This window comes from Cyclospora cayetanensis, unplaced genomic scaffold, assembly GCF_002999335.1.
Source record: "Cyclospora cayetanensis isolate NF1_C8 unplaced genomic scaffold, CcayRef3 CcayRef3_contig_24, whole genome shotgun sequence".
NCBI lineage: Eukaryota > Apicomplexa > Conoidasida > Eucoccidiorida > Eimeriidae > Cyclospora > Cyclospora cayetanensis.
The window spans coordinates 203,848-230,968 of record NW_020312192.1 but is presented as its reverse complement, the minus strand read 5'-3'; the positions used below and the strand labels follow the sequence as shown (position 1 = coordinate 230,968).

The window sequence follows — 27,121 nt, the reverse complement described above, 5'->3', positions numbered from 1 at the left end:
CTGCCCTGCTCCTTGGAGAGTAGGCAATTCATGGGTAGCGGTTGCTTATAAGAACCCTCGCGTACCCCGCTACCTTAATTATTTTTGGAATTAAATCCCATAATTCAAACAAGTACAACTGACAAAGAACTGGAGTTCTCTCATTGCTGAAAAACGTGTAGCCTGTGAGTATGGCCCCCTTGTAAGGGCCTACCCCCTATGACCAGCTGAGGACACCCCTTGCATGTCCTGGACATTTTTTTCACTGATTTCTCCATGCTTTTTTCCAAACCCTCTCATTTGTACAACGTGATTCTTGGCAGCAGACATATTCTTTAGTCCCTCCGGGCCCGTAGGGGCCCCCACAAGGACCGCACATATCGAGGTGCCTAATGGCACAACCCACACCCACCCCTTCCGCAAAACCCTTGCGCTAAAATGCTTGGAGCATTCCAGAGATCCCTAAGGCATTGGCCGCTTAGCTCTATCAAGCAGTGCATCGCAGGATCCCGACGGGTCCCAGCTCTCTGTATGGGGGCCCCCAAGCCGACCATCCTGGTCGCCCCCTCAGCGGCCTCTCCCCCGGCTCTATTCACTGAGTGCAGATTTCTCTCGGTCGATCGCATATCCTACTCTACCCCTAACCGAGCCTGCAGGCCTGAGGGCCCTAGCTGCTCGAAACAGGCTTCGCAGGGTTCCCTCAGAAACAGGAATGGCCCCTGGTGGGCTCCCTATGCGTCTTTAGTTAGGCTGCACGCACCTGTAGGGACTTGGCTGTTATATTGGCCGTGCGTATTCTCGATTTGTTTGGCGACTCCCGTATCTGCTGGAGGAGCAACAGCAGCCGCAGCGAAAGCTGCAGTGGCGCAGCCTTCAGCAGCTGCCCTCATCGGGGCTGCTGCTTGGGGTACTGCAAAACTTGAAGGTGAACAGGAGCAGCAGGACGATGAGAACGCGGAGGACGCTCCATCCTGGATGCCTTCCGTGTGGCGGAGTGCCCTCTCTTCTCTCTGCCTCTGCGGTGTAGGCGCACTCCTAATGAGGAGCGCTGGTTGCGTGGTAAACGATTTGTGGGATAGGAAGCTCGATCGAGGTGTGGAGAGGACTCGGAAAAGGCCCCTCGCTTCCGGGACCCTTGGGGTTCGGGGGGCCCTAGGGGCGCTGGGGGCGCTCCTCGTGCCCTCTTTAGGGGTTTTGTTGCAGTTCAACGAATATGCCGTGGGCACGGGACTCGCCTCTCTTCTGTTCGTTGCGGTGTATCCGTCCCTGAAGAGGATATTCGCTCTGCCTCAGCTTTTTTTAGGAATTACCTTCAGCTGGGGGGCTCTCTTCGGATGGGCTGCAATTTTGGGGCCTTACGGAATGCCTTCAATACTCGGTGGCTCTCGTCTGGGGCCTGGAAAGCCTTCCCATGGGACCCCGCTCGCTGTAGAGCCCCTTTCTTCAGCAAAAGGGGCAGACGAATCGATCCCTGCCCCATCTCCTGCCTGTGCGCCTTCTTCACCTTCCACGCCATGGTTTTTCTCATCTAGAAGTTCGCCTCTCCTGCCAGTAGAGTGGACCCCTGTGTGGTTATATGTGGGGTGTGCCCTGTGGACGCTCACCTATGACACGTTGTACGCCTTCCAAGACGTACGGGATGACAAGAAGATGGGAATTCGGTCCTCTGCGCTTACTTGGGGCCCCCGGGGGACTCGTTTATGGGGGTCCTTAGCCATCCTTGCCCAAGGGGTGTTCTGGACTCTTGCGGGGGCCCCTCTAGGCGTCCCTGAGCCCTACTATATAGGGGTGCTGTGCTGCTGTGGCTGGCTTGCGAGAACCCTATGGAAGACAGACCTAGGGAACGGGGCTGCATGCGCGCGAGCATTTGCTGGAAATCACAGGCTGGGAGCGCTTTTCGCCGCATCCATTGTTGCTAGTAAGATATTGGAATACCTTGAATGCGTGCGGGGGGGCCCGTAGAGGGCTCTAGGTGGGGCTCTATTCTCTCGAGAGCAACACAGTGAGGCTTCCCTTCAGCAAGCCCAGGGCCGTCCGGTCTTGGAGGGATCTAGCAGTTCAGAGCCACCGGAGGAACCCAGGGAGTAGCGTGCGGAGAGAGCTCTAAATGGGAACTGTGACTGCAATTACCTACCCAACAGAAGCTTGCAACGGTCCTGGGGAGCCCTCCAGACCCCTAAGGCGTCGCCTGTTGAGAGCGCAGGGGGGAAATATCTTTGCGTCCTTAGGCTTATGTAGTTCATGAGGGGCTCATGCCAAAAGGAGGCCCTTGTCAAACAGCCTTGTGGAGCCCCTGTGCTTGCCAGTATGCGTGTATGGATCTATCGCAAAGGGGGCATTTTTACGTGAGCCTACTGGCACAGACATAGACTTGACGGGCGGTGAAAGTGCTCCGGACATTCTTGTCTGTGTGATGGCCATCCCGGTGTGATGCCACCGTCGGCCTTTCTCTAAAGACCCTAACCAACTGCGGGGATACGTGCCAGCAGCACGGCAGACTTTACGCATAAGCTTCCTGCTAGAGCACTGGGGGATCGCACGTGCAGCCGAGAGGCGGTGTTCTCACACGTGGAAACCTCCAGAAAGTCGCCCTTTGCCAACAGGCCACAACACAAAGACGTACATTCTCCCGTACCTCGGTAGAGGTACATGGATACATGCAGACCGATGGTTAGGGACGTGCAGAACTAGAGCCCCGCGAATGAACGCACGCGCAACCGTATATCACTCTGTGGAGGCCCTGCTGCTAGCAGAGTGACCCTCGCGTGTTAGGGGAACGCAGGCCCCTCGTTTGGCAATGGGCTTGTTTGTACAGTTCGTGGACACCAACATCTGGTCTTCAGGGGCACCGTATATGGGGGGGGCCTGTGGTATCTATCAAAGATCTGTGTTCACACCCCTAAGAGGTGTATCGTCCTAGTGGGTTCAGTATTCAAACAGCTACCCGCATGCAAGTGGAATAGCAAACCCTGCATGCGGGCAGCGAGTGGAGGTTTAACTACAAGCCCTAGTAGATGCGTGTTACTCAGTTAAAGCAGGTAAATCGCAGGTACACAAAAACGCCAGTAACCTGTTAGTCCTCTCGGAGGAACAGAGATCCGCCAGGGGCCTTGCCTTGATCCCCAAAATTCCTTTGAGACCCGTTGCAAAGAAGAGCATGGCCTCTTCTTCCGTCATGTCATTAATCTGCCCCTGGCTTTTTGATCCCCTCTAGAGCCACCGGTACGGAGGCAGCAGCTCCCTCAGTGAGCCCTCGCATGCCCCATAAAGTGTAGAGGTGCTGTGAAAGCCGCAGAGGCCCATCCCCGCGAGTGCGACGCTTGTGCAATCTCTCTGTCCCTCGAAACCCCCTTCGTCCCTGAAATGCCGTAGAAAGAGGGCAAAGGAGGCCCTACGCGCGGCTCCACAAGACTCCTACTTATCACAGTTTGTACCCTGAGGCCCCCAACATCGTCCTAAGCCTTTGGGAACGCTCGAAAGGCTCACCGCCACCACCCTGTGGAAACTAAAAGAGCCCTGAAAAAGCCCCTCCTAGGAATTACGCCAGAACGCGTCTACGACCCCCATTGCGGTCTGAAGAAGCCTCCGTTGCCTCCTTTAGTACTCGAGAGGCGGTTTTTGAGTTGGCAACAGTCCAAAGCGTTTCTTGAGCTGTACCCTTTGGGCAGAGAATTTGTCGTCAGGCGAGAAGCGGGGGGGGTGTGCTGAGAGGGTTGGCTGGCCGGAGGGGGAGTGACTCTGCAGAGGACCACATAACACACGTCACACGCTCAGCGGTGCAAAAAGCTTGCGAAATGACGTAGGCTACACGGAAGCAACAAATGACGGGAACGTGGAAGGGGCGGGTGTACAATGGCCCCGTTTCGGCAGGCCAGGATACTAGTAGAGGGAGCCTAGAGCTGCACGTTCTGAATCTTGGAGCAGATCTCGTTGTTAGGCTTACATCAAGGGTGTAGACTCTCTCCCCCTTCTCGTTCAGGTAATACCGGAGATACATCTTGGACGAGCCTTCAGAGCCCTAGGCTTGATAGACTCTAGGCCCGTAGAATCGGGGGTCTCAGGTGGCCGAAAACTGAGGAGAGAGGCAAGCGATCTTCCTTCTCCTTATGGTACGAAAACAGTAAACATGCAGGCAGGTGTTAAAGCCACAGCCTTGAGCCAGAAGAAGCTCGGCGGCCTCGTAGAGCGATGCAGCCCCACAGCGGGGCCCTCTCTACCAGCCTACGACAAAGCCATTAAAGCCCCTCCCTACCTGAGCCCTGCCGCTTTGGGCGCCTTCCTACGAATATTTAGTGTATTTGGCTAACGGATTCCCCTTTAAAGAACTCCATTCCTCAAATCCTGTCTCTCTCTGCTCCACTCTCTAGGCGTTGTTGGTGGCTGCTCCTCTGTAGTAGTAGGCACGCCGTTAGCCCTCGTGCACATAACCCTACTACGCGCCGCCACCAATCCCTAGACCGCAAACCGACACTCTTAATCCTTACTGCAGGGGCGCAAGGAAAGCACGCGAGGTACTAAAGGTAATGCCTTGGCGTAGTAGACGGGCTAGCAGTAGCAGCAGCGGCCCCCCGGGATCTGCACACAACGGGGGCAGTAGAGGCCGAGCTTGTCAGAGTTCTCTGAAAGACTTCTTCTGCAGCCGGCCACAGGCGCGCAATGAGGGTGGCGCCGGAAGAGTTTCTTTAGAAACAACCGAAATTCCCAGGGGGGCATCTCAACAGCCTCCCGCTTTGGTGATCGACCTTACCGAAGGTGAACCCCAGGCCTCCGAGCTTGAGGGACACTCTTCGGCGCTTAAGTCTCAGTACCTCAATGAGGTGCAGCAGGCCGCTTCCTCTGAGCCCGGCAAGCGTATCCTTCCCTGGAAAAAACCTCCTGCAACAGCTGCAAAGAACGATGCTGTTGCCACAGCAGCAGCCCCAGCAGATCCTGTGGCCATCGCCTGTGCTGCAGCCGGGATTCCTGTAGCCGCCGTTAGCAGCAGGCCTCTGCAGACACTGCGATTCTGTCTGCCTCTACGCCTGTGCGTTGCAGCTGCGGTGGGGCACTTGCAGCACCTGCTGCTGCCCCTAGAGCTCCGCTGTATCCGCAGGTTGGCACAACTCCTAGGGCTTCCAGCGGCCGCTGCCGCAACATCTTCGCACAAAGCAGAGACGGCAGAACCGTCACCCGAAGCACCAACAGAAGCAACAAGAGAAGGAGCAACAGAAACACCAACAGAAGCAGCAAGAGAAGCAGCAACAGAAACACCAACAGAAGCAGCAAGAGAAGCAGCAACAGAAACGCCAACAGAAGCAGCAAGAGAAGCAGCAACAGAAACACCAACAGAAGCAGCAAGAGAAGCAGCAACGCACTTGGCGTTGGACGGCGGGCCAGAAGAAGTGGTACTGGAGGCCTTGAGTCCTGGTGGTCAGTTGTTGCTTTCGCGTATTGTATTACATTTGTTGCGTCTCAGTGTTTCGCCAGATCTACCGATTGCCGCCATACGCCGAGTCAGAAACAGCAGTGGCGCCTGCGGTTGTCAATGGTTACGGGTACCTCAGCTGCTACGCGTTGCTCGAGAACTGCCGCATGCGGCTTGCGCATTGCGGGAGCTGAAAGATCGTGGCTTGCTGGTGCTGTGGGTTCCCCAGTCAGTACCGCCAACAGCAGCAGGAGCAGCAGAAAATGCAGAAACTCTATGCGGCCATTGTGTCGTATCTGTCGACGGTGTATGTGCCTGCGCTTGGAGTAGTGCGCTCCTCTGTCTTTCGGCTGCAGAGCTTAAGGGCATTGCAGAGGAGGCTCTTGAGGCCCTCGGTCCCTTTCGAGACTCCTGGTCCCCCACCGCCAAGCCACGAACGCGAAAAGAGACGCTCGCGTTTCTGCAGGGTCTCGCCTCTGGCCATAAAACGTGCAGAAGCAGCAACAACGGCAACAATGGGAGCAGCAACAACAGTAGTAGCATCAGCAGCAGGCGGCTAGAAGACTTCTTCAGGCCTTCTGTGTCTGCCGTAGGGGCCTCTAGGCGACTAGAGAGGACCTCGGCGGTACCCGCCGCCGTTGCTGTCGCGATCAGATGCATCAGAGCGGGGGTTGTGCGAGTTTGTGGCTGCCTAGCTCAGCTGCAACACCAGGAACTGCTGCTGCAATCCCTGCGTGTTGCTTTTTTAGCAACGCACGTCCCACATGCGGCAGCTCTGGGGCCTCCTGCAGCAACAGCACCCGGCTATGTTGTCGCGGCAGCAGGGCAGCTGCTCCAGCAGATGCAGCACCGCCGAGCGCAACAGCAAGAGACAGAACTATTAGCGCTTGCATGCGCTGCGATCCTACCAGCAGTCCAGCGGGTCTCACATCTTGTAGACCTCCAGCTGAGGCGACTGCCACGCCACGTGCTGCAGCAGCGGCCACAACAGCCAACGCAGATTTGCGCTTCGCAGGTGGATGGAGTCCAGCAGCAGCAGGCCGAGGACGCGCCCCACAAGGCAGACGAGCAGCAGACTGGCAGCACGGACAGTTGCAGCTCTACCTTTAGCCCCTGCGTCTACTTGAACGTTGGCGGCTGCAGCAGCAATTCGTGTAGCGCCAGCAGCGGCAGCTGCCGTGTTCGCTGTAGGGTGTTGGCGACAGCCGAGGGGGAAGCAAGCGAGGGGCCAATAGTAAGCGTAGCAGACAGGCCTGGAGGCGCAGCTACAGGAGGAGCTGCAGAAACAGCAGCAGGCACGGGAGACGGAGGACTTGCAGCAGAGTTTCCCACGAATCGTCTGTGTCTGCTGCCTGTATGGCACTGCAGCTGCTGCAGCTGTGTGCATCAGCGCGTCTTTGGTGCTGCAGCAGAGGCAACAGCAACAGGGAGTCGGCAGCAGCTGACGGAGTATGCTGCCGCGCTTCTGGCAGAGCTCAGGATGGCGTTTGCCGTCAGTGATGCAGGAAAGCCGGCAGGATCAGGAGACGCAGCGGCAGAGGGAGAGGCCTTGCAGCTTGCCGCTGCTGCAGAGCGCTACCTCTGTACGCACATACGCGAGAAGGAGAAGGCACTTAAGGAAGGCTGCGCTGCTGCGGCGGATGCAGCATCGTCATCTTCTTCAGCAATAGCGACGGTGAACCGGCGGGATAGCAAGGATAAAAATTCCAAGGGCTGCTGTATCGGCTGTGCCGAAGGTTCAGCGTGTGGCGTCTCCCCAGGTAGGCCAGCTGCTGCAGCAGGAGGCACAGACGCAAAAGTATCAGCCACGGGCCTGTACTTGCAGCGCTTTTGTGCTGCCTACGCGTGGGCTTCGGTTCTATGGCAGTCTATCCAGCTGCTGGAGCAGCGGCGGCAGCATGAAGCTGCTGTATCCCGCTTGTTGTTGCTGCTGCGGCTTCATGATCTGCACTCGTTTCCATCTGGTATAGCAGGAGCCTCAGTAGAAGCAGCGGGAGGCGTTGCTGGCACTGACTCTGAGACCTACAACCACAGCAGTAGCCAGCAACCCCCATCACAGCCTACGCCAGAGCGGCAGCAGCAGATTGGGGTATACAGACACCGCATAGGCAAGTGGTTCAATCGGCTTACGGTGCTGTTGCTGCAGCACCTCAAGCAGCATCAGCGGGCGGTGGTGCAGGCCGTCCGCTGCCTCAGGGAGGGCTGCGCAATCAGGAAGGCTGACAGGCATGAAGTAGCAAGACGTCTGATAAAGGCCGCGGCGTCCATCCACCGCAAGGGCCTTGCAACACACTGGGAAGAGCTGCAGCAGCAGGCACTGCAGCAGGAATTACAGCAGCAGCATAAGATGCTGCTATGCTCTGACAGCAGCGACTTCGAGGAAGCCCCCGCAAGAACAAAGCAGCGCACTCGAGGGAATCACAGCAGTGACACTTGGGACAGCAGCAGCAGCAGCAGCAGCGACTGCAGCGATAGCAAAGGCTCTCTGCGACGTACTGTGCGCAGGAGGGAGCAGAAGAAAGAGTCCTCTGTGTCTGGCTCCTCTCGGGGGAAGCGGCGGAGGGCATCGGACACTTCAGGGAGGAAGGATATGATCAGCAAACGCCAGGTCGGGAAGGAGGGGAAGGAGGGGGAGGAGGAGGAGGAGGAGCATGAACATGCATTTTTGGAGCTGCTGCCTCTCGACGTGCATGACACATTGCTGCAAGAGTACCGCGAGCAGCAGCTGCTGCAACAGCAGCTGCCTGTAGCTGTTGTCGCTGCTCGTCCTCTCGCAGCAGCAGCAAAAGCAGGACGAAGCAGCGTGTTTTTTGGGTGGGATGGGGTGGTGTTGCGGGTCGAACAGCTCGCGTTGCAGCATTACTGCATGCTGGGAGGCTGGAGAGGGGCCCATGATGAGGGAACGTGCCTACGGTCTATCTTCCTAATTATCACTGCAGCACAGCAGCAGCAGTACGGTGGAGATACTCTCGTGCAGCAGCTTGTAAAGCTGCAAGAGGACCAGCAGCGGCAGCAGCAGGAGCCTCACGAGAAGGCTGCTGTGATTGAGGACGATGGCCTTGCTGTCGCCTTCCTACCGTCTATGGACCCTGCTGAGCAGCCCCTGCTGCTGCCGGAGCAGCAACAGCAGCAGCAGCTGTTGCTTCAGCAGCTGCGCCAAAGCAGCCGCAGCGAAGTGCATGCACTTGTGAAGACTGCCGTTGCTGCGGTGTATGGACAGCCCATCCGAGGCGTCTGCTGGGTGTGGAAAGCCCTTGCTGACGGGGGCTATACAATGGCAGACGACGATCAACAGCAAGAGCCGACGCCAAAGCACAGATGGAGGGAGGGAGCAAAGGGATGCCAGGATCACGTGGAGGGTGGAGGTGACGCAGAGGACGAGTTCACTCCCTCTGAGGATGCGGATACTGGGCTGGGGCAGCAGCAGGAGCAGCAGCCCCTTCAGCAAAAGCAGCCGGAGGAGCAGCAGGATGCAGTATCGGCATGTGGGGAGTTTTATGCGCGCATTGCTGCAGCGATTGGGGGGCCCTCACTTGCTGTGATCTTTGGCCTTTTCGAGGAAGACTTCAGAAGCTGGTCTTCCGGCCTTCCCGACCTTATTCTTTGGAGGCCTAAGCAGCAGCAGCTCATTCAGCAGCTGGAGCAGCATTTGCAGCAGCCTGCGATGCCAGAGGAAGAAAGGCCAGAGCAGCAGCAGCAGATGCGACAGTACGGACAGCAGAAGGATGATGGCGTGGCGCAGGGTGAGCACACCGAGTTGGAAGTGATGTTTGTGGAGGTGAAGGGCCCCAGAGATTCCCTCTCGGATAAACAAAAGTAGGTGACCCCCAGTATGGCAAAAGGGCTATCTGTAGGCATTTTCGAGTTTGTGGAATTGAGGGGCTTGTATCTACGCGTCTGCGCTCCACCTGATTCTTGACGTGAAAATTGCTGCAGTTCTGTGATTCCCAGTAGACCTGTGGCTAACAAGTAGGTGTTTAGCCAGTACGGGTGCATCCAAAGTGCTGTTTGCCGGCGGTTGACTTTCCTGAGTTGGAAGCGCAGTCTTCCTCTGGAGCCTGCTTTCTTCGTACCTGTCAAATGTAGATCCTTCTCGCGCGAAGCCCATATATCAAATGCTCGCTTGTGCTGCTCGTCTGTCTGTCAGGTGCTGGCTTGTGCGGCTGCTGGGGGCCGGCATCTCATGCCAGATCTGCAGGGTTGCAGAGCCACAGGTTGCACAGCGGATGCAGCAACAGCAGAGCAAAGAGGGAAACCACAAGAAGGGCCCTCAACAGAAAGCGAGGCAGGGGGCCGCCATACCAGCAAGCAGGAAGAGGAGGGCTCTAAGGGGTGTGGCGGCAAAGCGCCAGCATCAAAAGCCTTCGAATCTCGAGCGGCGCGCGCGTTCACCGCAGCATAGGGCAGTCTGTGAGGAACCCGATGGAGTTGTCATTTCTCGCATCGAACGCGTTTCCAGGGGCTCCTAAGGGGACGGTGTCCCTAAGCCCTTCCCTTAAAGTTTTGTATATTATAGATACTAGAATGCATTCGCACTAGTTTAGTTTACGGGAACTACACCTTCTTGGTGTAGACAGAGAAATATAAAAAGAGATAGAAGTGGATATTGTGGATTAGAGAAGCGCAGCAAACAGCTGCGCTTTGCCATAAGAATATTTACGGTCCGAGGCGTAAAGAGCCTCATTTTTATCAAGCCACCACGACAGCACTAATAGAATTAGGCGACTGAGCATTCAAGGGGTTGAGGAAATAGCGAATTCAAGGCTAAGGGTCTAGACACCCACGGCGGAGGGGTTCGAAAAGAATGCCTCATGGATACATTCACGAGCATGTGAGGGACTTTTTAGAGGGCCAGCATGAGGTAGAGCATGATGGTAGAGGGAGAGAGAGGACAGCAAAAATGTTCCTGCACAGCAGCCAAAAGGCCAGAGTTGGCGCCCTCAGGCGGCGATGTAAGATGCTCCAGGCCACCTTGCAAAAGACAGGAGACTGACAATGACAATCAAGGCCGATTTTATAAAGAAAGTCAGCTCTGCTTCCAGCAAGAGTCGTTGCTGTATGAGCTCGGAAACCGCAAAAGGCCAGAGCCGATTTGCCCGAGGTTGCCGCCTATTAATTTATTGTCAAGTCGATACAGGGCCGCACTGTCCTTTTCCTACATTTGGGTAGCGTGCCTGCGGTAAGCTGGTGTTACTGCACGGAAAGTCAAACATGAGCCACCCGCGCTGCTAAAAGAAGTGTGGCACTTACACTACCCCAGGGATCAAAGAAGAGGCAAACGAACCTAGCAGACCCCATTCAATTGCTGTGGAAGGGCAGCCTTTTAAGAGTGCCTGTAGGGCAGAACACCCTCCAGTGAATAGAGCTCACGCCACTTACGATAACTAATGCATACAGACACCCCAACCAAGTTGTCATTTTCTTTTCCTTACCTAGGTATGCCTACTGCAGTAGACAGAGCCAAAGTGTTGCTCAGCTCACTAGCTTCAGAGTAATGCACGTCAAAGTAGCTCCTGTACGCCCCCCTTTGCCGTTAGCAACCGTGGGTAAATGCTGATTCTGGCGTAGTCACAAAACGCCACGAAACGGATTCCTTTGCTTGCGTCGACTAAAAGGAGGAAAGCCTCGTATTACTGAAAATCTTTGACAGCACAACGAGCTATACTAAATTGCGGCAGGCACTTGGATGCGCAAGTGCATCTACCCCTTGTGTCCATCACTCTGTCAAGCATCCCCAAGTCCATCTGATATACACCCTCTACGCGCAAATTCAAAGCGTAGGTACCAAGCATCTAAGTTGAAGGCTTATCAGGGAGTATAACAGAGGTCACTCTTATAGATACCGTTAAGTCCTGGCATTCCCACTATGATTCCTTATGCGTGATCGCATACATCGTTATAGACGCGAAACACGCATATGCCCAGGCCTTGTGCTTCCGTGTACACCACAGTTATCTCTGCCATAGGCCGGCTCAGAACAGCGCGGTACCCTGATCATTGAAGCTTGCAGTGTAAGAGCCTTAATTACACTGTAATACTTGCTGGTACACGACTTATTCTTGGTTAATGACTGGTGTTGAATTGATTACTTGGTTTGCCTGTACGTCTATCTTACTAGGTGCGGAGCACTGTCAGCATGATAAAAGAACGGGGCCTGTTGTGTGCGTCTGCACTAGCTGCCGCTGCAACCAGCTGTGAATGCTTGGAGTGTCTAGAGGGGGCAGCAAGACGCATCCTACAAGTCCATTTTTCCTCGACAGAAAGTCCGAGGGGCGCCGAGACGAAAGGGGAGGCTCGTTTGGAAAGGCATCTTAAGCATCGAGGTTTATATTGCGCTAGGATACAGGTATCTCCCTGCGAAAGCCCTATACATGTCGTTATACAAGACCCACGTACAAAACCCACGTCCCCCCTGCACCCCCCAAAATGAGGCATGCTTTTGGACCCTTCATTAACGCAACACTACTTCAACTGTTTCCAGTCTACTCGCTTGCGTGTGACTTTACACCTCGTCTAAAGACAGTCCTTACACCGATTTGCCTCGAGGGTGGCCAATTTGCTAATATGCGATAGCCCCACCAATGTATTTCCGCGGCACTGCTATTATTAGCGACAGCTAGCACCAGCTCAGCCATTTACGTTCAACCATCTCGAGACGGCCTATGTTCTTGCATGCACCCAAACAAGATGCAGGCCACAAACGCTCCATTCTACACCGTTTAGGACCACCAGGAGCTCTCCTAAGCTCCCTTCTCTGCTGAAGCCCGGCACCCTCACGGGAACACTGCGCAGAGATTTCTCAGGATACCAGTTTCTTGACCAAACTCGCCGCTCACATATTAAGAAGGACGCTCAAACTTGACTCGCGCACTTACACTTTTGACGGCTTGCCAAACCGCGGCGGTGGGGAAAGTCCCCCCACTATGGCCCCAAGCGTCGATCAGTACAGTCCAAAGACTCAAAAAGAAGGTTTGCTCTAGGACCTTTCTGAGGAGCCGAAGAAAATGGAAAGCTGGGAAGGCAAGGCCCGCTTCGTTGGGCAGCACCCCACAGCAGGAGCCCTACGGGGTACAGCCCCACAGATTTTTGCTTCTGCCCTGTCACCATTGATTTAGCTTCCGCCTTCTGTTGTTTTATCATTGTTGCTGATTTTGTGGCTTCGGGTAAATCAGGGAGGAAGGACGAAAGCCAGCCCGAGCCGCAGGGAGCGCCTAGAGAGGCAGAAGAGCTCGCGCTCTCCCTCTTGCGCGTTTGTTCGGTGCCCTAAACCCTTGAAGGTTAAGCGATCCCAGCAGCACAGACAGAAACAGCTTCTCAGACTCCGTGGCGGCGAGGGAAGATGGCAGCGAATCGGCAGCTAAACAAATCAGGCAAAGGGGGGCCCCCCAAGCTGGGGCCCTCTCCCAACAAGGGAAAAGGGGGCATGGAAGGGAGGCATAGCGCCAAGAAGATGAAGGAGAAAACTCCCCAACGAGCTTCCGGCTCTGTAGGCTTCCAGAGGTCTTTAGAGAAAAAGGCAGATTCTGTGAAGAACGGATCGTCTCCACATCAGCGGCGCGGGGGAGGCGCTAAGTCGAAGGTGGAGGCGCCTCATGCCTCTTCTCTCTCCCACTTACCAAGTGACGAGGACGCTTTGATTCGACAGCCTAGCGACCTTGAAGAATCGCAATCCGGTAAGATACAGCAAAGGGGAGGGGGACGGGGGGGAATCAAGGGTGTCCTCAGTTGCCCAAGGGCTCAGGGCTACTGGAAGGGGCAGTACACGGTATAGACAACCGGAAGAGTCTGCCGACGCGGAGGCAGGCAGAGGCTTGAAGAGTATGTGGCTGTTCGTCTTAGTCTTAGAGGAGGACAGAGAGCTCTCCCTTTGTTGAAGAGCTCTCTGTCCTTCTCTCTCGCGCTGGCAGCGCCTCGCCTCCCTTTCTTCGGCTTTTGGAGCAGTCACACGCGTCTGCTGATCGTGTGTATATCATATATCGTGACGCTTTCTGCAACAAGGCGATTCCGCAGTTTGCAGGGTCTATGGTGGGGGGGTTCTGCGGTTTTTATCAGAGAAGGAGGCTGGCCCTCCCAAGCGTCTGGAAGGCTTTTCTGATTCCGAGAGCGACGCCGAGGAAGACCTCTCCGAAGACGCTGAGGTAGAATGTGTTAGGCACTTTGTGCGGGAAGGGCTCTACTTGACGGGGTTTTGTTCTTAGGTCAAGGCCCTTAGTCTTTTCTTGGCCTCCTCTGCCGTGTGTGTGTGTCGCTGTTGACGCGAATGCGGTTTCTGCATAATGTGCTTGCCTTTGGAGGGCTTTCTCTTCGCCAGTGCGTGCAAAGCTCGAATGCTGCGTGGGTAGGGGTGGGCCTTGTTTGTGACGTGGGGTATAGGGTTTCGCGGACTTGTCAGAGGAGAGCGCTGCTGAGGAGGAGGAAGGGGAGGCGGAGGAAAATCCCCTGCCCTCCGATGCTTGTTCTTCTTCCGAGACGGAAGCGTCGGAATCGCGCGAAGGCGACCACCCCAAAAGTGCGTTTTCTGGGGAGGGGCCCTTTACAAGGAGGCCTTTTTGTGCTTCCCGCCTTCATGCCTTCTCCTAAGCCGCGATTCCCATGGCCTACGAAGCCACACCCGCATGTTCGCTGTGCTGCAGGGAAGCTCGAGGACTCCTCTGACTCCGAGGGTGAAGAAGGTACGGCCTTACAGCGTGGGGTCTGTGGAGGAACGGGCGAAAGACTGGCGCTTTTATGTTATTGTCCGGCCTGTGCATTGTCGTGCGGGGTGTGTGGGTTGCTTTGCCGCTGCACCCGAATTCTTACACGGTGCTTTGCATGCTGTGCTGCTGCAGCTGAGCCGCACATAGCGGGAGCCTCCGTGCGGCAGCTGCCCCTGGTGGATATGCGAGTTGTTCGGGAACGGATGGAGGACACCGTCGCGCGCCTCTCAGCGGCCGCTGGAAAAACACACTCTTCCAAGAAGGACGGAGATGGTGGCGATGGTAATAGTAAGAGTGGGGCTGTCTCGGGCAAGAAGAAGAGCAGACAGGAGCTGCTGCAGCTTCTCAGAGACGATGTTGTGCATTATTTTCAGTACTCTCCAGATCTCGCGGAGTATTTTCTGCAGGTGCGCAGCTCCACCACACTGGTGTTCATCACGGATCGTGGGAGAAGCCCTCTTGGGGTTGAAGTAGCAGTTGGCTTGAGAGGCCTCAAGGTTGCACTGTGCGGGAGGCTCCCTAAGAGGGCCTCTTTCTGCACAATGCAACCACTCTGATGGCTCCGACTGTGTGTGGCTTCAAAGCGACTAGGGCGCACGAAACCTATGGGGCATTGTTGCTGCTTTTATTTCGGCTTCGAGTGGGCTGCTCTTGTGGAGCTTTCTTGTGTGCGTGCGGATATATATGTGTGGATGCGAAGCTGTTCAGCCCTTCCCAGGCCCTGGCCTTCTTTGAAGCGAACGAGCATAGGCGTCCCCTCACCCTCAGAGCGAATACTCTCAAGATTCGCAGGTTAGCAGCAAACGCTGCCGCTGTTACGGAGGAGCTTCGGTAAAAGGGGCACCCTTTTGTCGGCGTGTGCGTTTTTTTTTGCCTTTGCTGGTAGAAGCCTCTCTTTGTCCAGGCGCTTGCCTCGCCCTCGCTTGTTTGCCACCCGTTCGTCTCTATGCTCTAAAGGAACTTTGTGTGCTCAGAAAAGGGACATGTCTCTATAGGGATGTGCGTGTGTTTTTGTCTTCATAGGGATGTGTGTGTGTATTTGTTTTCATGGGAATGCGTGTGTGTGTATTTATCTTTATTGGGGTGTGCGTTTCTCTGTCTACTTAGGGGTAATGATGCGGTTCGGGCGTTGATGCTTTGGAACTTTCATGAAGAGTGTACATGCGTGTGTATCCACATGTATGTATCCATATGTGTGTATCCATATGTGTGTATCCATACGTGTGTGTATATGTCTGTGTACTTTCTTTCAGACGGGAGTTGGCTGCCGCTTTGATTGCTCGCGGCTGCAATGTGGATCCGGTTGGTGATTGGAGCAAAGTCGCTTTGAAGGTCTACGATAGCACGGTCCCTGTGGGGGCGACACCTGAGTATCTCGCAGGCCTCTATATTCTGCAGTCAGCCTCCTCCCTCATCCCCGTGATGGCGCTTGCCCCGCAGCCTGGTGAGAGCTGGCCTTTAAGGCAAGCAGTCGATTACGAGACTCTGACTTTGCCTTCCCCTCCTCCCTGCCTCAAGGAGAGGCTTTCCTCCTCGCCAGACTCGAAGAGAAACCAAACTTCCACATCGGACTCTGCTGCATGCAGCGTGTCGTTGCCAATGCGCGTTTTAGCTGGCGTGGTGTTGGGTGGTTGTGGCTTCGACGGCATCCCCCTCAGTGTGTGTTGCAATAAGAGGAAGGCAAGAAACGCGCAAGCCGCTTCCTGGTGCGACCTTCATCTGGCTATTCAGGCGAGAGAGTGGTGGATATGGCATCTGCTCCCGGTGGGAAAACCTCGCACATCTGTCAACTGATGCAGAACGAGGGCGTTGTTTACGCGAACGACCTCAAGCGAGAACGCTGTACATCGCTGATGGCCAACCTCCAGAGGTGCGACCTGCCACGAGCCAAAGTTTTGAACTCTATAAACCCCTACACCGTCTCGCTAACCAGTCTTCGTGCATGTCGAAGGTGCCCTAGAGGCGGGGAGGGAGGCACGCATGCACGCACGCATTCGGTTTGAGAGGTTTATTTGTAGAGGTTTTGTCTTGAGAAGCGGTAGCTGCGGTCGAGGTGGATGGTGAAGGAGGAGGCGCTGCGTTTCTTTGGGGTGGCGGGTAGAAAGGGGCGGGGGTTCGGTTCGTGTATGGCATTTCCCAATCTAACAAGTTGCATACCTGTTTGTGCTCTTAAACCTGCTGCGCCGCTGTGTCTCTTTCTCTCTCCACAAGCAGTCGCTTGCTGTGTGTGTGCGTTCTGGTGTCGGAGCTTGTGACTTGTTGCCCTTACGCGTCTAATAGATCGAGCGTCTGGGTGTGCTGTGAAGCGACAGGGTCCTGCGCAGTGTCGCTCATACGTGTTATGCTGGACCTTGTTTTCCGCTGCCTCAGGATGGGTGTGATGAACTGCGTGGTGTGCTCCATGGACGGCCGCCAGCTGCCGCGTGTGTTGCCAAAGGTGGACCGGGTTCTCCTCGATGCGCCTTGCTCAGGCGCAGGCATCATCTCGAGAGACTCCTCTATCAAGGTAGGACTACTTCTCAGCGGTGGTGTGTGTCTGCTTGTGCGGCTCGCTTTGTTGGCTTTGGGCAGCTCTGCGCAGTGTCTCATGGAAGCTGTTTTTTCAGAGATTCGCAGAAGGAAGGCCTTCCCTGTCTCTGTTTCTAAATTTTTCCTTAAAATTGCAACTAGGTCGCTTCTCCAGCTAGCCGACGCGGGAGGCGGGCACAGGGAGGAGCCCTTTCGGGCTGCCAGCTGTGTAGTGCTGTACTACGCGACCACCTAGCCAGCTATCAGTGCCTGGCCGGGGCTATAGTGAGCCCTTGGCAATGAAGCCTTAATCCTGCTTCTGTGCTTCGTTACGCCTCAGGTAAAGCGATCGGTGGCCGATTTTGAGGAGCACTCGAAACTGCAGAAGCAGCTCCTTTGCGCTGCCGTGGACCTTGTGGACGCAAACTCACGAACAGGTGGCTACATCGTCTATTCAACCTGCAGGTAATACACACAAGACCCCACGACGCTGTGTTTACAGCTGGCTGGATGACCAAGGCTTAAGCTTTAAGTACACGCTGCTTGGCTATCGCAGGATAGGGGAACTTACGGCAGCTAAAACTGCAACAGCAGACAAGAGACAAAGCAGGAGCAGGCGCATTCGTGGCCCCGATATACTGCGGACTATTTCTGTTTCTGTATGTATATGTATATATATATATATATATATATTTGTGTATGTGAATGGATGTATGTACGCGCGCTTTACATTTATTTTGTTCAATTTTTTCAGTGTCTCTGTCGAGGAAAACGAGGAGGTGGTAGATTATATCTTGAAGGCGCGGAGAGTAAAGCTCGTTCCTCTGGGTATGTCACACGTGTCTTTAGGGCTCATCACAGCATAGGATTTGCCTCATAAGGAGGCGGCACCCTACGGATGGATACGGGCGGTTGTCCTATACGTCGGCTAGCGGTCGCATGCGTGTTTGGGTTGCATGGGGTGGTGTGCTTGGGACTTTGTGGGGGCGATGCGCTCGCTTGCGTCGGTGTTTTAGAGAGTTTTGGCGGTGCTTTTTCTGCGTATCTAGGAGTGCAAACGCATCTTTGTGTTTTTCCTGCCTCGCTTCTTAGGAGTCAACATTGGCTCACCAGGCCTGAGCTCTTTTAGGGGCCGGCAATTCCATCCCACTCTGGCACTGCACAGCCGTAGGGTGTATCCGCACCTGAACAACATGGATGGCTTTTTCGTAGCCAAACTGAAAAAGCTCTCTAATGAAATTCCACAACGTGTGAAAAAGGACAGAAGCAAAACAAATCCCTATGTGAAGGTAATGACATGAATTCGCATATCCGTTCCCTGCTCAGCCCCGCCGAAAAAACACGGAAGCCAGCGGCCGCAGTGATAGGGGTCCCGGCAACAACAGAGTCAGCAAGGCGATTTGTCTGCTGGGGTTTTGTGTGGTATACAGGTGTGGGGCCCCGAGAAGTGGAACGACAAATCAGTCACAGAAAATTTTCTGGATTTCGCATGCGACAAGCAGCAGGTACACTGGGGGCCCAGGTGCCTGCTCGCACTGGCTCCTGTATGGCCTTTGCCTCCTCCGAAAGTGCTGCCTGCATAGGACGTTTCGCGGTTAAAAGGCTATCACACAAGACAGGGCAGAGAGCTTCATGACGCATGCCTGTGGCTCAGGGCTTTGCGAAAGAGGTCTCTGGGGCTTTAGAAGTGCACCTGCTAGCCAGCCCCAAGGCGATTCGCCGTTTGTTGTGCTTCTTTTTGTTTTCAGGACGAAGACGTGAGCGAAGATGAGACAGGAGCGTTGAAGGGCCCCAAAGAGGCACCCTCATCTCACGAGAAACCACAGAAAAAGAAGCGTGCCGCTGGAGAAGAGGGCACGGGGAAACCTCGAGCAGGAAAGGGATTCGGCAAACGGCAGCGGAACCCTCATGCTAGAGCAGCCCCTGAGGGAGAGGAGGGGCGACAACGGAAAAAGCAACGCAGGCACGCAGGACACTTTCATCAGAAAACCGAAAAAGGGGGAGGGGGAGTTTTCACGAACGCAGAGGCAGGGTCCACGACCACCCAACACCCTCAGAAATCGTCGCAGCCCCAGAGGAAGAAATTTCATCGGCCTAAGGGAGCCGAACGCCGCAAGCAAGGCGCACAGAGAGGCAAGTGACAATTTTCAATGCCTTGCAGGCCCCTAAGGAGCCATGCTGTGCCTTGCGCAGGGCGAATTGCCCTTCAGGTCTGCAGAAAAAGCATAGTTGCTGGTTACCTGACAGAGGGACGGTGGGGGGACGTGGGGCTCTCCAGAGGGTAGTATGAGTCCTGGCTAGAGAACCAGGGTTTTAGACCTTCCAACTGAAGACTTTTGACGCGACGAAGGGGGAGAAGGACGCTTTTTGTAGCACATGGGGCTATAAGCGGTTTGAAACGCAAAGAACACCAGCTTTTTTCGGCCGTGTTGAATCGCTTTTCTTGCAAGTGTCCGTGCGTAACTTCCAGGGGGCAGAGTAGACATACGCAGCAGCGCACATGTTGTCGCCGTTGATTGGAGCGCAGAGGCTTTTGCAAGTATGTGCCCGTCTGAGGCAGAGCTTGTACGCATGCATGGTTAGACCACAGCGCTAGCCTCCTGCAGAAGGGATACCAACGTGGCGACTATAGAGGTGCTAGACCTAGCTAAATACTTCGCGTGATGACTAAGCAAGGAATTCTTTAGCAGGTCCTTACTCTCACGGCAGGCGCGCGGCGGTGCAAACTGGTGTGCACTATGTCGGAGCACTGATATAAAGAGATTCAAAAATTACTCGAAACTGTAAAAGGCAGAGCCGTTCCTTCGTATCAGGCTGAGTGGGGAAGGGATTGACAGAGCGAGACAACCCGATGTGTGAAGAGATGCGGGACACGCACCCTTCTTCACCCCGTGTGCCTCTTGCCAATTTGTGTTTCCCGGGCTTCTCAAAAAGAGCAGCCAGCTACTCCGCTATCAGACAATGCTGGAAGAAGCAGCCACGGATCATTCATTGGTTCCCTGAACGCTTTTTGAACAGGCACTGATCTTCCCCGTCCAGCGATACCGTAATGGAGTCCCCTTCAGGAAAAGCGGCACTCGAGGGTATCGACATGGAGCAGAGGAGCCTCCTTGAAACGAAGAGAACCACAGATTTAAGGACAATCTAAAATCAAAAGACACATATTTATAAGCCATAACGTGGGCAACGTTCGCAGTCGGTAATGACCCTCCGAATGTCCTCGAGCTGAGCGAGCAAAGGCGCATCTGCCTCCCTCTACAGGCTGCCGCCAAGAGCTGACCATCTCTTGGATTCCTGCTTCTCCCCATCAATTCTCACACAGGTATCTGTAGGCGACCCAACTTGTGTCTTGTAGCTTGTACTCATAAAAAGCCTTGTTTGTGCACGCCCACACTACGCGACTGCATGGTAAAAGGCAATCAAGAAATACGCTCAGGTACCTTTACTATCATGGATATTACGTCGGCTCAAAATGTATCGCGGGCAGCACCCTTCTGCTGCGCCTGACCATGCTACCTTCAGTGCATGAGGTCCTATCAAGAAGCTAATTTGTGCGTAAGGGCATGTGGCCCTTATAGCGCGACGTCGATACCGACCTCTGCATAGCAGAGCTCCTCCCTTTTGGTGGCCTGAGCCCTCCGTTGTTTCAATAGGAACTGCCTCCTTTTTGCTGCTGCCGCCGCAGCGCGCAGCCTCCTTGACGCCCTTAGCCGGCGCGCGACGCAGCTGCTGCTGCTGCTGTCAGAGAGGGTGACCTCCTCAATGCTATGGCCGCAGTGTAGAACACAGTCTTCCACAGAGCAGTCTGTTTGCGCGTCGGAATTAGCGTTTAGGCACTTTTCTTTCGTCAAGGGGCCCCCGCCCCCCAAGGAAGAGCGCTGCGGTCTAGTAGAGAACCTTGTAAAGTCAGGCAGAGGCCTTTGGACTAAGGGTCTCTCCCTAGCCAGACGCCTCCTTGCCGTCACCTGGAGGAATTCTTCAGCAGAGCAAGAGGATTCGCAGCATGTGGCTTGGCTGCTGCCTCTTGAGGAAATGCTCTTTTGTCTCTTGCCCTGAAGGTTCTGCTGCTTTAGTCGCAGCTCCTCTCTGCGCTGAAGTGCAGCTGCTGCCGCTGCGCGCGCCGCTGAGTTAAAACCCACGTCAACAATCCAGTCAATGGAAGCGTCTAAAGCTCTAAGTGTCTCCTCTCCAGTGTCCTGTGTCTCGGCCTCCCTCCCTTCTTCTGCTTCAGGAAGGGCTTTAGGGCGCTCACGGAGGATAGATCCTCTGGCTGTATGTGAAGTGGTGGGAGGAACATCGTGATGCTTCCTCGGAGACAAATTTTTATCTGCGCTTTCTTCAAGGGGATCTTGCCAAGCGACTTCAGAGTGCTGTTGCTCTGGCCGCCTCCTCTGTTTTTGCTGCTGCTGCCGCTGCTCCTCCTGGTGGTCATGAAATTCGCTGTCCTGCTGCGTTGGCACCCACTGTTCGTCCATCGCTTCCTGGCGCTGAAGTTTGGAGAGATAGAGGCGTTGTTGTTGCTGGAGTGCTTCGAGTGTTTGCTGCTGCTGCTGCTGCTGCAGTGGTGCCTCCTTGTGACCAAAGGAAGCAAGTCGTCTCCCTAGGCGTTTCGCCGCTGGAAGGAGGGCGACTTTAGTCTTGCACACCGCCTTAGTGCAGATGAATGCTGCTGCTCTTCCGCTGGCAAAAAGCCCTCGTTTCATTGCTCCGAAGACAGCCCCTGTCACCACGTGATTGGTCGTAGGGACCCTTCGAAGGTCACTTTCTGCCGCACGGAGGCCCTCCCAGTGGCTCTGCTCCACCAGCCACTGGCTATAGCGTCGCTGCCACTCTCTGTGCTCTTCCTGCCAGTGGCGTGCTGCCCTAAGCAGCTCGGCGCTAACAGCTTTTGCCTCCTCCGAGAGGACAGCCTCGGCTGCAGGCAACTGTGCGCCAGAGTCTGGGGCTGTACAGGCCTCCTGTCTTGGCTCTTCTGCTGTGTTGTCACATGATTTCAGCCGTTGCTGCACGTCGAGCTTGGAATACACTCCCGATCGACGCAGCCGGACCCTCGACTGCTCGGCAGCTGGCGTGCACTGCACAAGAGAGACAGCACGGGGGGATTCCCACGGCTTGTGCTGCAGAGATGACATTGTGAGAAGTTTCAAAGAGAGGCAGAGAGCCGAACAAGGCAGGCGGAGGTGCAAGCTAGGGGTCGCTGCCGACGGCTGTCTGCGCCTCCAGCCGTCAACTGCGCTGCAAACCTCCAAGCAGCTAAACGATGGAAGACTTGTGCTTGGGAGAATTACAGCAAGAAAAATGAGGAGTCCAACCATAAATACTTTATTTCAATGCGCAACAATCGGGAAACAGGCGGATTTTCTGGACGAATCGGGAGCCGGCCGTGCAGGCACAGCCGCAATCGATGGGTTTGTTACGCGCTGCACGAGAGGGCCATACATACAGCTGAATCGATAGCTGGGGTGCCAGGGGTCATGCGGGTCGAATCGCCGCGCATCCTCTGTTTTATGTAAAAGAAAACTCGAACAAACGCAGTTAGCTCTTCTATTTCCTAAAAAGCTCCTGGTGCAGCAGACAAGGCAGCGGCAGCAGCTCCTGTTGCTGCCGAGAGACTGTGGCGTAGACCACCGCTGATCGCTGCCTGGAAGGGCTACAGGGGCTCCTCTTCCCTCCCCTTTGTCTCCCTAGCACCAATTTTGTCTGCTCGTAGCTTGTACCCCTCTGACCTGCCATTGCATGAATCTGTTTTGCTAGACGAAGCACTAAATACACAGCACTTTACGCACCCATACCCTGCCCTCGTTGCTTGACCCGTCTATATCCGATGGCTTCAATCTACGGTGCTGCTAGTTGAGGCACCACCTGGATCTGAGAGGCCTACAAATACAGCTCTTCCTGATCTGCGATTATTTTCGCGACCTCTGGCCCAGGCACAGAGCGCGGCGTCGCCCTCCTGTCTTCGGCTTTTGAGGACACAAGCCCCCTCTCTGTGCTCTGCATTGAGGCCTTTAGTGCATCTGCTCTTTCTAGAGCCTCTCCCTAAGACAGTCATCCAGCCACAGCGGGTCTTCTGATGGCAATCCCGAACAGTTTGGACCCTCTCTATTGGATGCATGAGGCGGTGTCTCATGATACCGTAGGGCAATGCCCTCTAAGGCCTCGATGTCGAGAAACCCTCGGGGCCCCCCTCCCCCGAAACCAGGGTCGGGGAACCTGAGCTCTTTGATTGAGTCCCTTGAGGCCTACGATGGGATCGGTCTGTGGCAGGCCTCATCTGTCTGCTCACGCAGCAAACGCTATACCCGATTCGTACAGTATCTTGTCGGTAAAGGAAGACCCCTGCCCTGCTGGATGGACAAGACCTTGCTTTCTGCTTCTCTTCCCAAGGCACGTTCCCAAAAGTCTCCCACATCTAATTCTGAAGACGAGGATGGAGGGCCACTACAAACCCAGAGCCCCAGAGAATTATGGGAACCTCACCTACTTCCCTCTCACATAGCGTCTGCTGCCAAAACCAGACTTAGCCTTCCTCTCGATGGAGCTGCTTCAAGGATACCGCTGTTGAGGGGCCCCCTTACTACTGAGACAGCCTCTGAATGTGGGGGAAAGAGCTGCTCCCGTAAGACGGGCAGTAAGACGCATGATATTTGCGTTTGCGTCGTGGAACTCGAGTGCTTAGATCTCCGCATGCGGCTCTTTCAGCTCAACGAAGTCCAGAAAGACTTTGACAAGTTGAGCGAAGCACTCCAGGGGCCCCAGATGCGAAGGCGCAGTAGACTGAAAAAGATACGATTGCGAGAACAACGGAAAAAGCGGCAGTTGTCTGTTTTGAGCGCTCTGGAAGGGGCATTTCCAAACGTGGCGCTGCCTCGTGGTGTCGGAAGAGCACCAATGATACATCAAGATACAGAACTGGACAAGACAGCAAGGGGCGACTGGCTAGTAGGGCTGTCCCTAGACGCCTCGATTTTGGGGGGTCCACCACTAGCCCCCGAAGGGGCGGACGCATATATCTTGGAAAACCTACCACCACCTCAAAAAGAGGTCCATTGCCACTGGAAGGCGGCAAGAGCCCGTATCAAGGAGGCGCTCTTCGCCGCAAAGGAAGGGCAGCTCGCCATCCTGGACACGCCTCGAGAGGATTCAGGTGCTGAATCGGGGGAATCTAACGCTGGCAAAAGGAAGGCCCTTGGAGCTTCCCAGTTGCCCGAGAATGCATTCAGCTCTCTGCACGGAGTAGAACTTCTTCCAGGAACCTCTAAGAATTCCCAGGTGTTGCAGCGAGTGATGCTGCATCTCTCCCTTGGTGCCCCCCAGACGCTCCGCGTGTATATACCCATGACCATGAAGCGCGGCAGACCGCCCTCAGCCACAGCCATCCGAATAAACCTCACAGTTATGTGTAAGCCGGCGGCAGACTCCATTGGCCCCTGGACCTCTGTAGCGGAGGGGGAACTCACTGTGTCGCGGCCCTTGCAGCTTGGCCTCGTGCAGCTGTCCTCTTCGCACCTGGTAAAACTGGGCCCCCCTACATTTGCGGGGGCTGCGCGAGTTACCATCTGTTGCGGCGGCATCCTTTTCGCCTCCAAAAAGTCCACTTCACGCAAGGCAACGCGGGCTGAAATTGGGTCAGCTCACAGCAAGTCCGCAAAAGCCTTAAAGCCCCAAGCATCACAGAACCAGTCGTGTCACATGCCTCAGCAGCACCAGCATCAGCATCATGGCCAGCCTCATCAGAATAGTCGCCCTCCTCGGTCGCATCAGCATCAGCATCATGAGAAGAGCACGGACAAAGGCCTGCCTCCACCCCTGAGGTCTTCTCTAGGGCCCGAGAGAGCCTCCATATCGTGCGACCGTGGCCTTAGTGCCCCTCCACTTCACAAAGGGGGGACTAACTTAGCTGTCACTCCCGCGTGGAGGGAGAACTTTTCCTTTGAAAAGGAAGGCTTGGGGCACCTGGCTCAGCAGGAGGGTCCCCTGGAGCAGCAGCAGTTCGCCCCCCAGGAACAGCCCCTGCCGCTGCAGCAACACCAGCAGACGCCACGTACCCGAGTCCACACGCCTATTAGGGTTATCGTGTATTTAAACTCGGAACCCCAACAGACTGAGAAGGCGCAGCAGCAGAAAGAGCAAGAGCAGCAGAAGGGTAAGGCGGTGACGAGAGACACTGGCCTGTCACTGGGTGCTTCGGAGGTACGTCATGAAGGTCAGGCGACCTCATTGCAGCAGCTAGAAGGCCTACTGCTGTCACTGAAGCAGGACACCAGCCAGCTCTTTTGGGATGGTCTCCTCTGGACACGAAAGGCAGGCGCTTGGCCTTCTTCTTTAGAAGAGCTAAGGACAGTCCTTTCGCCTGTGAAAGCACTACGGAGCGATGGCAGACGCAGTGTTCATGTCGTAGTTCTGTACGCCACGAGTCCTTCGACAGCCTCTCCTGCCATTCCCGCCTCATTAGTTGTACCAACAGCACTAACAGGAGCAGTAACGAAGGCAACGCCCGGAGGAACCGAGTGTACGCATACTGGGGTGTTCATACTAGAAAGTGTTTTGAAGCGAGAGCTTGTCGACCCCTTTGCCTATGTGGCTGCCCTTCTGGAGTTTTCCCACATCTCTTCAGGAGACTCTGAGATTCAAACAACGCAAGCTTCCCAAGATACAGCAGCAGAGCCCTCCCGAAGCCATTTGGCACCCATCGATTCCCCGCTCGTCGTGCGACTGCAGGCAATCTACCATGACGCGCAGTGTCTCCACATCCTCAGGGATTGGCTGCCTCCCCCGTCCCAGAAGCTTTCCGATATGCTCCCGCCTAACAGCTCTGGCGTCTTCAATGAAGCAGCGGCTAGAGGATTGCTGCAGCAGGTGCTGCAGGTTTTAGTGCTCCTGCAGGGACAGGAGACTCGTAGGGCGTGCATACAGCTCACGCCTGATGCAATTTATTTGAGGGGAGGCGGCACGATTGCATTGGCCCTCCCCAAGATTTCTCGCTTCTACAAGAGGCAACCAACTAGTGGGAGCTCTCTACAGGCCTTGATGTACAAGCCCAGCTTCCTGTGCCCTTTAGAAGGCCCCATGTCCAATAGTGCAGGGGTCGCAAGGGAGGCGCCCTCGTGGGCTAGCACTACAGTAGATGCGCAGCTAGCCAACTGGACCAACGCTTTTCCTGTGGCGTATCTCGCGCCAGAAGAATTGCAAAACCAACAGGCAGGGGACGCTAGCCTTTCTGCTTCGCCTGGTGGCCCAGCTGTTGCAGCTCCTGCCCCCAGTAGTGTTGCTTCCGCTGCGCCTTCTGCCGCTGAAACTCCTCTTCCGGCTGACGAACCTAGTCCAGATGGCTCAGGAACTGTCGAACCAGCCTTGAGCCATGCCCCTGCTGCTTCCGGTCCTGTCAATGCAGCAGCAGCAGATATGTGGCGAGTCGGCGTGTTGGCTTTTCACCTCTTGTCAGGGAGCCCTCCCTTTGTAGTGACTTCACGAGAGACCCTGGGAGTCCTTCTGGAGCGGCGGGGCATGATTGGTAAGCAGCAACCAAAGTGTAATAAGGACAACCGAAATCTAGCGCTCAAGAAGCAGAAAGGCATGCTACAACTCCCTAAGAGTCAACGCTGGACTTACTCCATTGTCTCCACTTTAACTCAATTTATTTGAGGCCGAACCTTGCCCTGCTAAGAAACCCAAACCCTCGAGTGCAAGCTATGAACCCTGTGCTTGTGTGTTCCCCTCGTGCTTGCTACAGGCGAGCTGTTACTCTCCCGTCTGCCCCACGTATCCATGGACTGTTGGGATTTCTTGGCTGCCCTCTTTCACCTAGAGCCACAGAAGCGCCTTACGGCTGCGGAGGCCCTAGAGCATCCCTGGATTGTCTCTCACGCGAAAAAGTTTACTCAAAAATGACCCGTTCCCTCTGAGAAATTCTGCTGAGCGGAAGCTCTACCGTCCGAACAGGCACACAGCGGGATTTCCTTTTACCTGCAGTGCAGGGGCGGTGAGACCTGTTAGCGGGGGGCTTCCTCCGCCTTGACACCCTCAGGAAGCCCAAATAGAGCCTGCACGGTCTTCAAGCCGCCTCATCTCCGTAGTTGAGAGCGACATTGTAGTTGGCTCAGCATGGCATAGCCCTCAGCAGAGGCCTAAGGCCTTGGCTTCCCTTGCCTGCAGAGCTTTGGAGCTTTTAGTTTCGTAAAATGCATTGAAAAGGGGAAAAGATATAGCATAAGGACGGAACGCGAGAGTGGGCGCAAAACAAGGCAAACGAGACGAGTTTCTAGCCCGCTGTCTTTCACAGCAGGGCTTGGTTGAGTAACATTACAGCTGCTCGATGGAAGATCCTTCTGTGATACCCCCTTTAATGGCCCTGCGCACTGCAGCAGGACGTCAAGAGGCTCAAACGTTGCCTTTGAAGTCTCAATTTTGAAGCCTTGAACGCCTTCTGCATTTTATTGTTCAGTTGACCGCCGTTACGGCGGCGTTGTCACTCAGAGGGCCTTAAAAGTGCGTTTATTCGGGGGCCGATGCCTTGGCGCCTGTCCGTCCGGCT

General features: G+C 55.2%; 6 protein-coding genes across 6 annotated transcripts; 4 read left to right on the top strand and 2 right to left on the bottom strand.

Annotated features, from left to right (window-relative positions):
- Positions 1–417: 417 nt before the first annotated feature.
- On the top strand, positions 418–2,410 carry LOC113147481 (4-hydroxybenzoate polyprenyltransferase, mitochondrial-like). Its single transcript, XM_026338220.1, has 3 exons — positions 418–1,774; positions 1,814–1,921; positions 2,286–2,410. Exons 1-3 carry the CDS (start codon positions 418–420, stop codon positions 2,408–2,410), a joined length of 1,590 nt encoding a protein of 529 aa, XP_026194005.1.
- A 1,166-nt stretch (positions 2,411–3,576) lies between these two features.
- On the bottom strand, positions 3,577–3,976 carry LOC113147474 (H/ACA ribonucleoprotein complex subunit 3-like protein). Its single transcript, XM_026338188.1, has 2 exons — positions 3,923–3,976; positions 3,577–3,717 (listed from the first exon to the last, which is right to left on the bottom strand). Exons 1-2 carry the CDS (start codon positions 3,974–3,976, stop codon positions 3,577–3,579), a joined length of 195 nt encoding a protein of 64 aa, XP_026193973.1.
- Positions 3,977–4,502: 526 nt separating this feature from the next.
- Positions 4,503–8,038, top strand: LOC34617786. The gene is made up of 7 exons (XM_026338218.1): positions 4,503–4,830; positions 5,446–5,833; positions 6,295–6,462; positions 6,575–6,737; positions 6,987–7,238; positions 7,424–7,537; positions 7,892–8,038. The coding sequence occupies exons 1-7, from the start codon at positions 4,503–4,505 to the stop codon at positions 8,036–8,038; spliced, it is 1,560 nt and encodes a 519-aa protein (XP_026194003.1).
- Positions 8,039–12,722: 4,684 nt separating this feature from the next.
- LOC34617785 (25S rRNA (cytosine-C(5))-methyltransferase nop2) lies at positions 12,723–17,888 on the top strand. Its single transcript, XM_026338217.1, has 12 exons — positions 12,723–13,056; positions 13,382–13,521; positions 13,757–13,892; positions 13,924–14,055; positions 14,212–14,486; positions 14,780–14,871; positions 15,333–15,523; positions 15,811–15,949; positions 16,450–16,585; positions 16,928–17,052; positions 17,342–17,415; positions 17,680–17,888. Exons 1-12 carry the CDS (start codon positions 12,723–12,725, stop codon positions 17,886–17,888), a joined length of 1,983 nt encoding a protein of 660 aa, XP_026194002.1.
- A 2,271-nt stretch (positions 17,889–20,159) lies between these two features.
- LOC34617784 (basic-leucine zipper transcription factor A) lies at positions 20,160–21,719 on the bottom strand. The gene has a single exon (XM_026338216.1). The coding sequence runs from the start codon at positions 21,717–21,719 to the stop codon at positions 20,160–20,162; it is 1,560 nt and encodes a 519-aa protein (XP_026194001.1).
- A 1,030-nt stretch (positions 21,720–22,749) lies between these two features.
- LOC34617783 lies at positions 22,750–26,478 on the top strand. Its single transcript, XM_026338215.1, has 5 exons — positions 22,750–24,290; positions 24,533–24,647; positions 24,706–25,041; positions 25,078–26,101; positions 26,321–26,478. The coding sequence occupies exons 1-5, from the start codon at positions 22,750–22,752 to the stop codon at positions 26,476–26,478; spliced, it is 3,174 nt and encodes a 1,057-aa protein (XP_026194000.1).
- The last annotated feature ends 643 nt before the right edge of the window (positions 26,479–27,121 follow it).

Excerpts from the sequence above, each read along its gene's own strand:
- LOC113147481 (XM_026338220.1), top strand. The coding sequence starts at position 418 with ATGCTTGGAGCATTCCAGAGATCCCTAAGGCATTGGCCGCTTAGCTCT. Across the intron at positions 1,775-1,813 it reads CTACTATATAGGGGTGCTGT|ACCTAGGGAACGGGGCTGCA; the intron begins GCTGCTGTGGCT and ends TATGGAAGACAG. Across the intron at positions 1,922-2,285 it reads GATATTGGAATACCTTGAAT|TATGCGTGTATGGATCTATC; the intron begins GCGTGCGGGGGG and ends TGTGCTTGCCAG.
- LOC34617784 (XM_026338216.1), bottom strand. The coding sequence starts at position 21,719 with ATGTCATCTCTGCAGCACAAGCCGTGGGAATCCCCCCGTGCTGTCTCT.
- LOC34617785 (XM_026338217.1), top strand. The coding sequence starts at position 12,723 with ATGGCAGCGAATCGGCAGCTAAACAAATCAGGCAAAGGGGGGCCCCCC. Across the intron at positions 13,057-13,381 it reads CCTTGAAGAATCGCAATCCG|GCGATTCCGCAGTTTGCAGG; the intron begins GTAAGATACAGC and ends TTCTGCAACAAG. Across the intron at positions 13,522-13,756 it reads ACCTCTCCGAAGACGCTGAG|GGTTTCGCGGACTTGTCAGA; the intron begins GTAGAATGTGTT and ends CGTGGGGTATAG.
- LOC34617783 (XM_026338215.1), top strand. The coding sequence starts at position 22,750 with ATGTCGAGAAACCCTCGGGGCCCCCCTCCCCCGAAACCAGGGTCGGGG. Across the intron at positions 24,648-24,705 it reads CCACGTACCCGAGTCCACAC|CAGCAGAAAGAGCAAGAGCA; the intron begins GCCTATTAGGGT and ends GAGAAGGCGCAG. Across the intron at positions 25,042-25,077 it reads CTGCCATTCCCGCCTCATTA|GCAACGCCCGGAGGAACCGA; the intron begins GTTGTACCAACA and ends GCAGTAACGAAG.
- LOC113147474 (XM_026338188.1), bottom strand. The coding sequence starts at position 3,976 with ATGTATCTCCGGTATTACCTGAACGAGAAGGGGGAGAGAGTCTACACC. Across the intron at positions 3,718-3,922 it reads AGAGAGTCTACACCCTTGAT|AGTCACTCCCCCTCCGGCCA; the intron begins GTAAGCCTAACA and ends GGTCCTCTGCAG.
- LOC34617786 (XM_026338218.1), top strand. The coding sequence starts at position 4,503 with ATGCCTTGGCGTAGTAGACGGGCTAGCAGTAGCAGCAGCGGCCCCCCG. Across the intron at positions 4,831-5,445 it reads TTCCTCTGAGCCCGGCAAGC|ATCTACCGATTGCCGCCATA; the intron begins GTATCCTTCCCT and ends GTGTTTCGCCAG. Across the intron at positions 5,834-6,294 it reads CCACGAACGCGAAAAGAGAC|CAGTCCAGCGGGTCTCACAT; the intron begins GCTCGCGTTTCT and ends CGATCCTACCAG.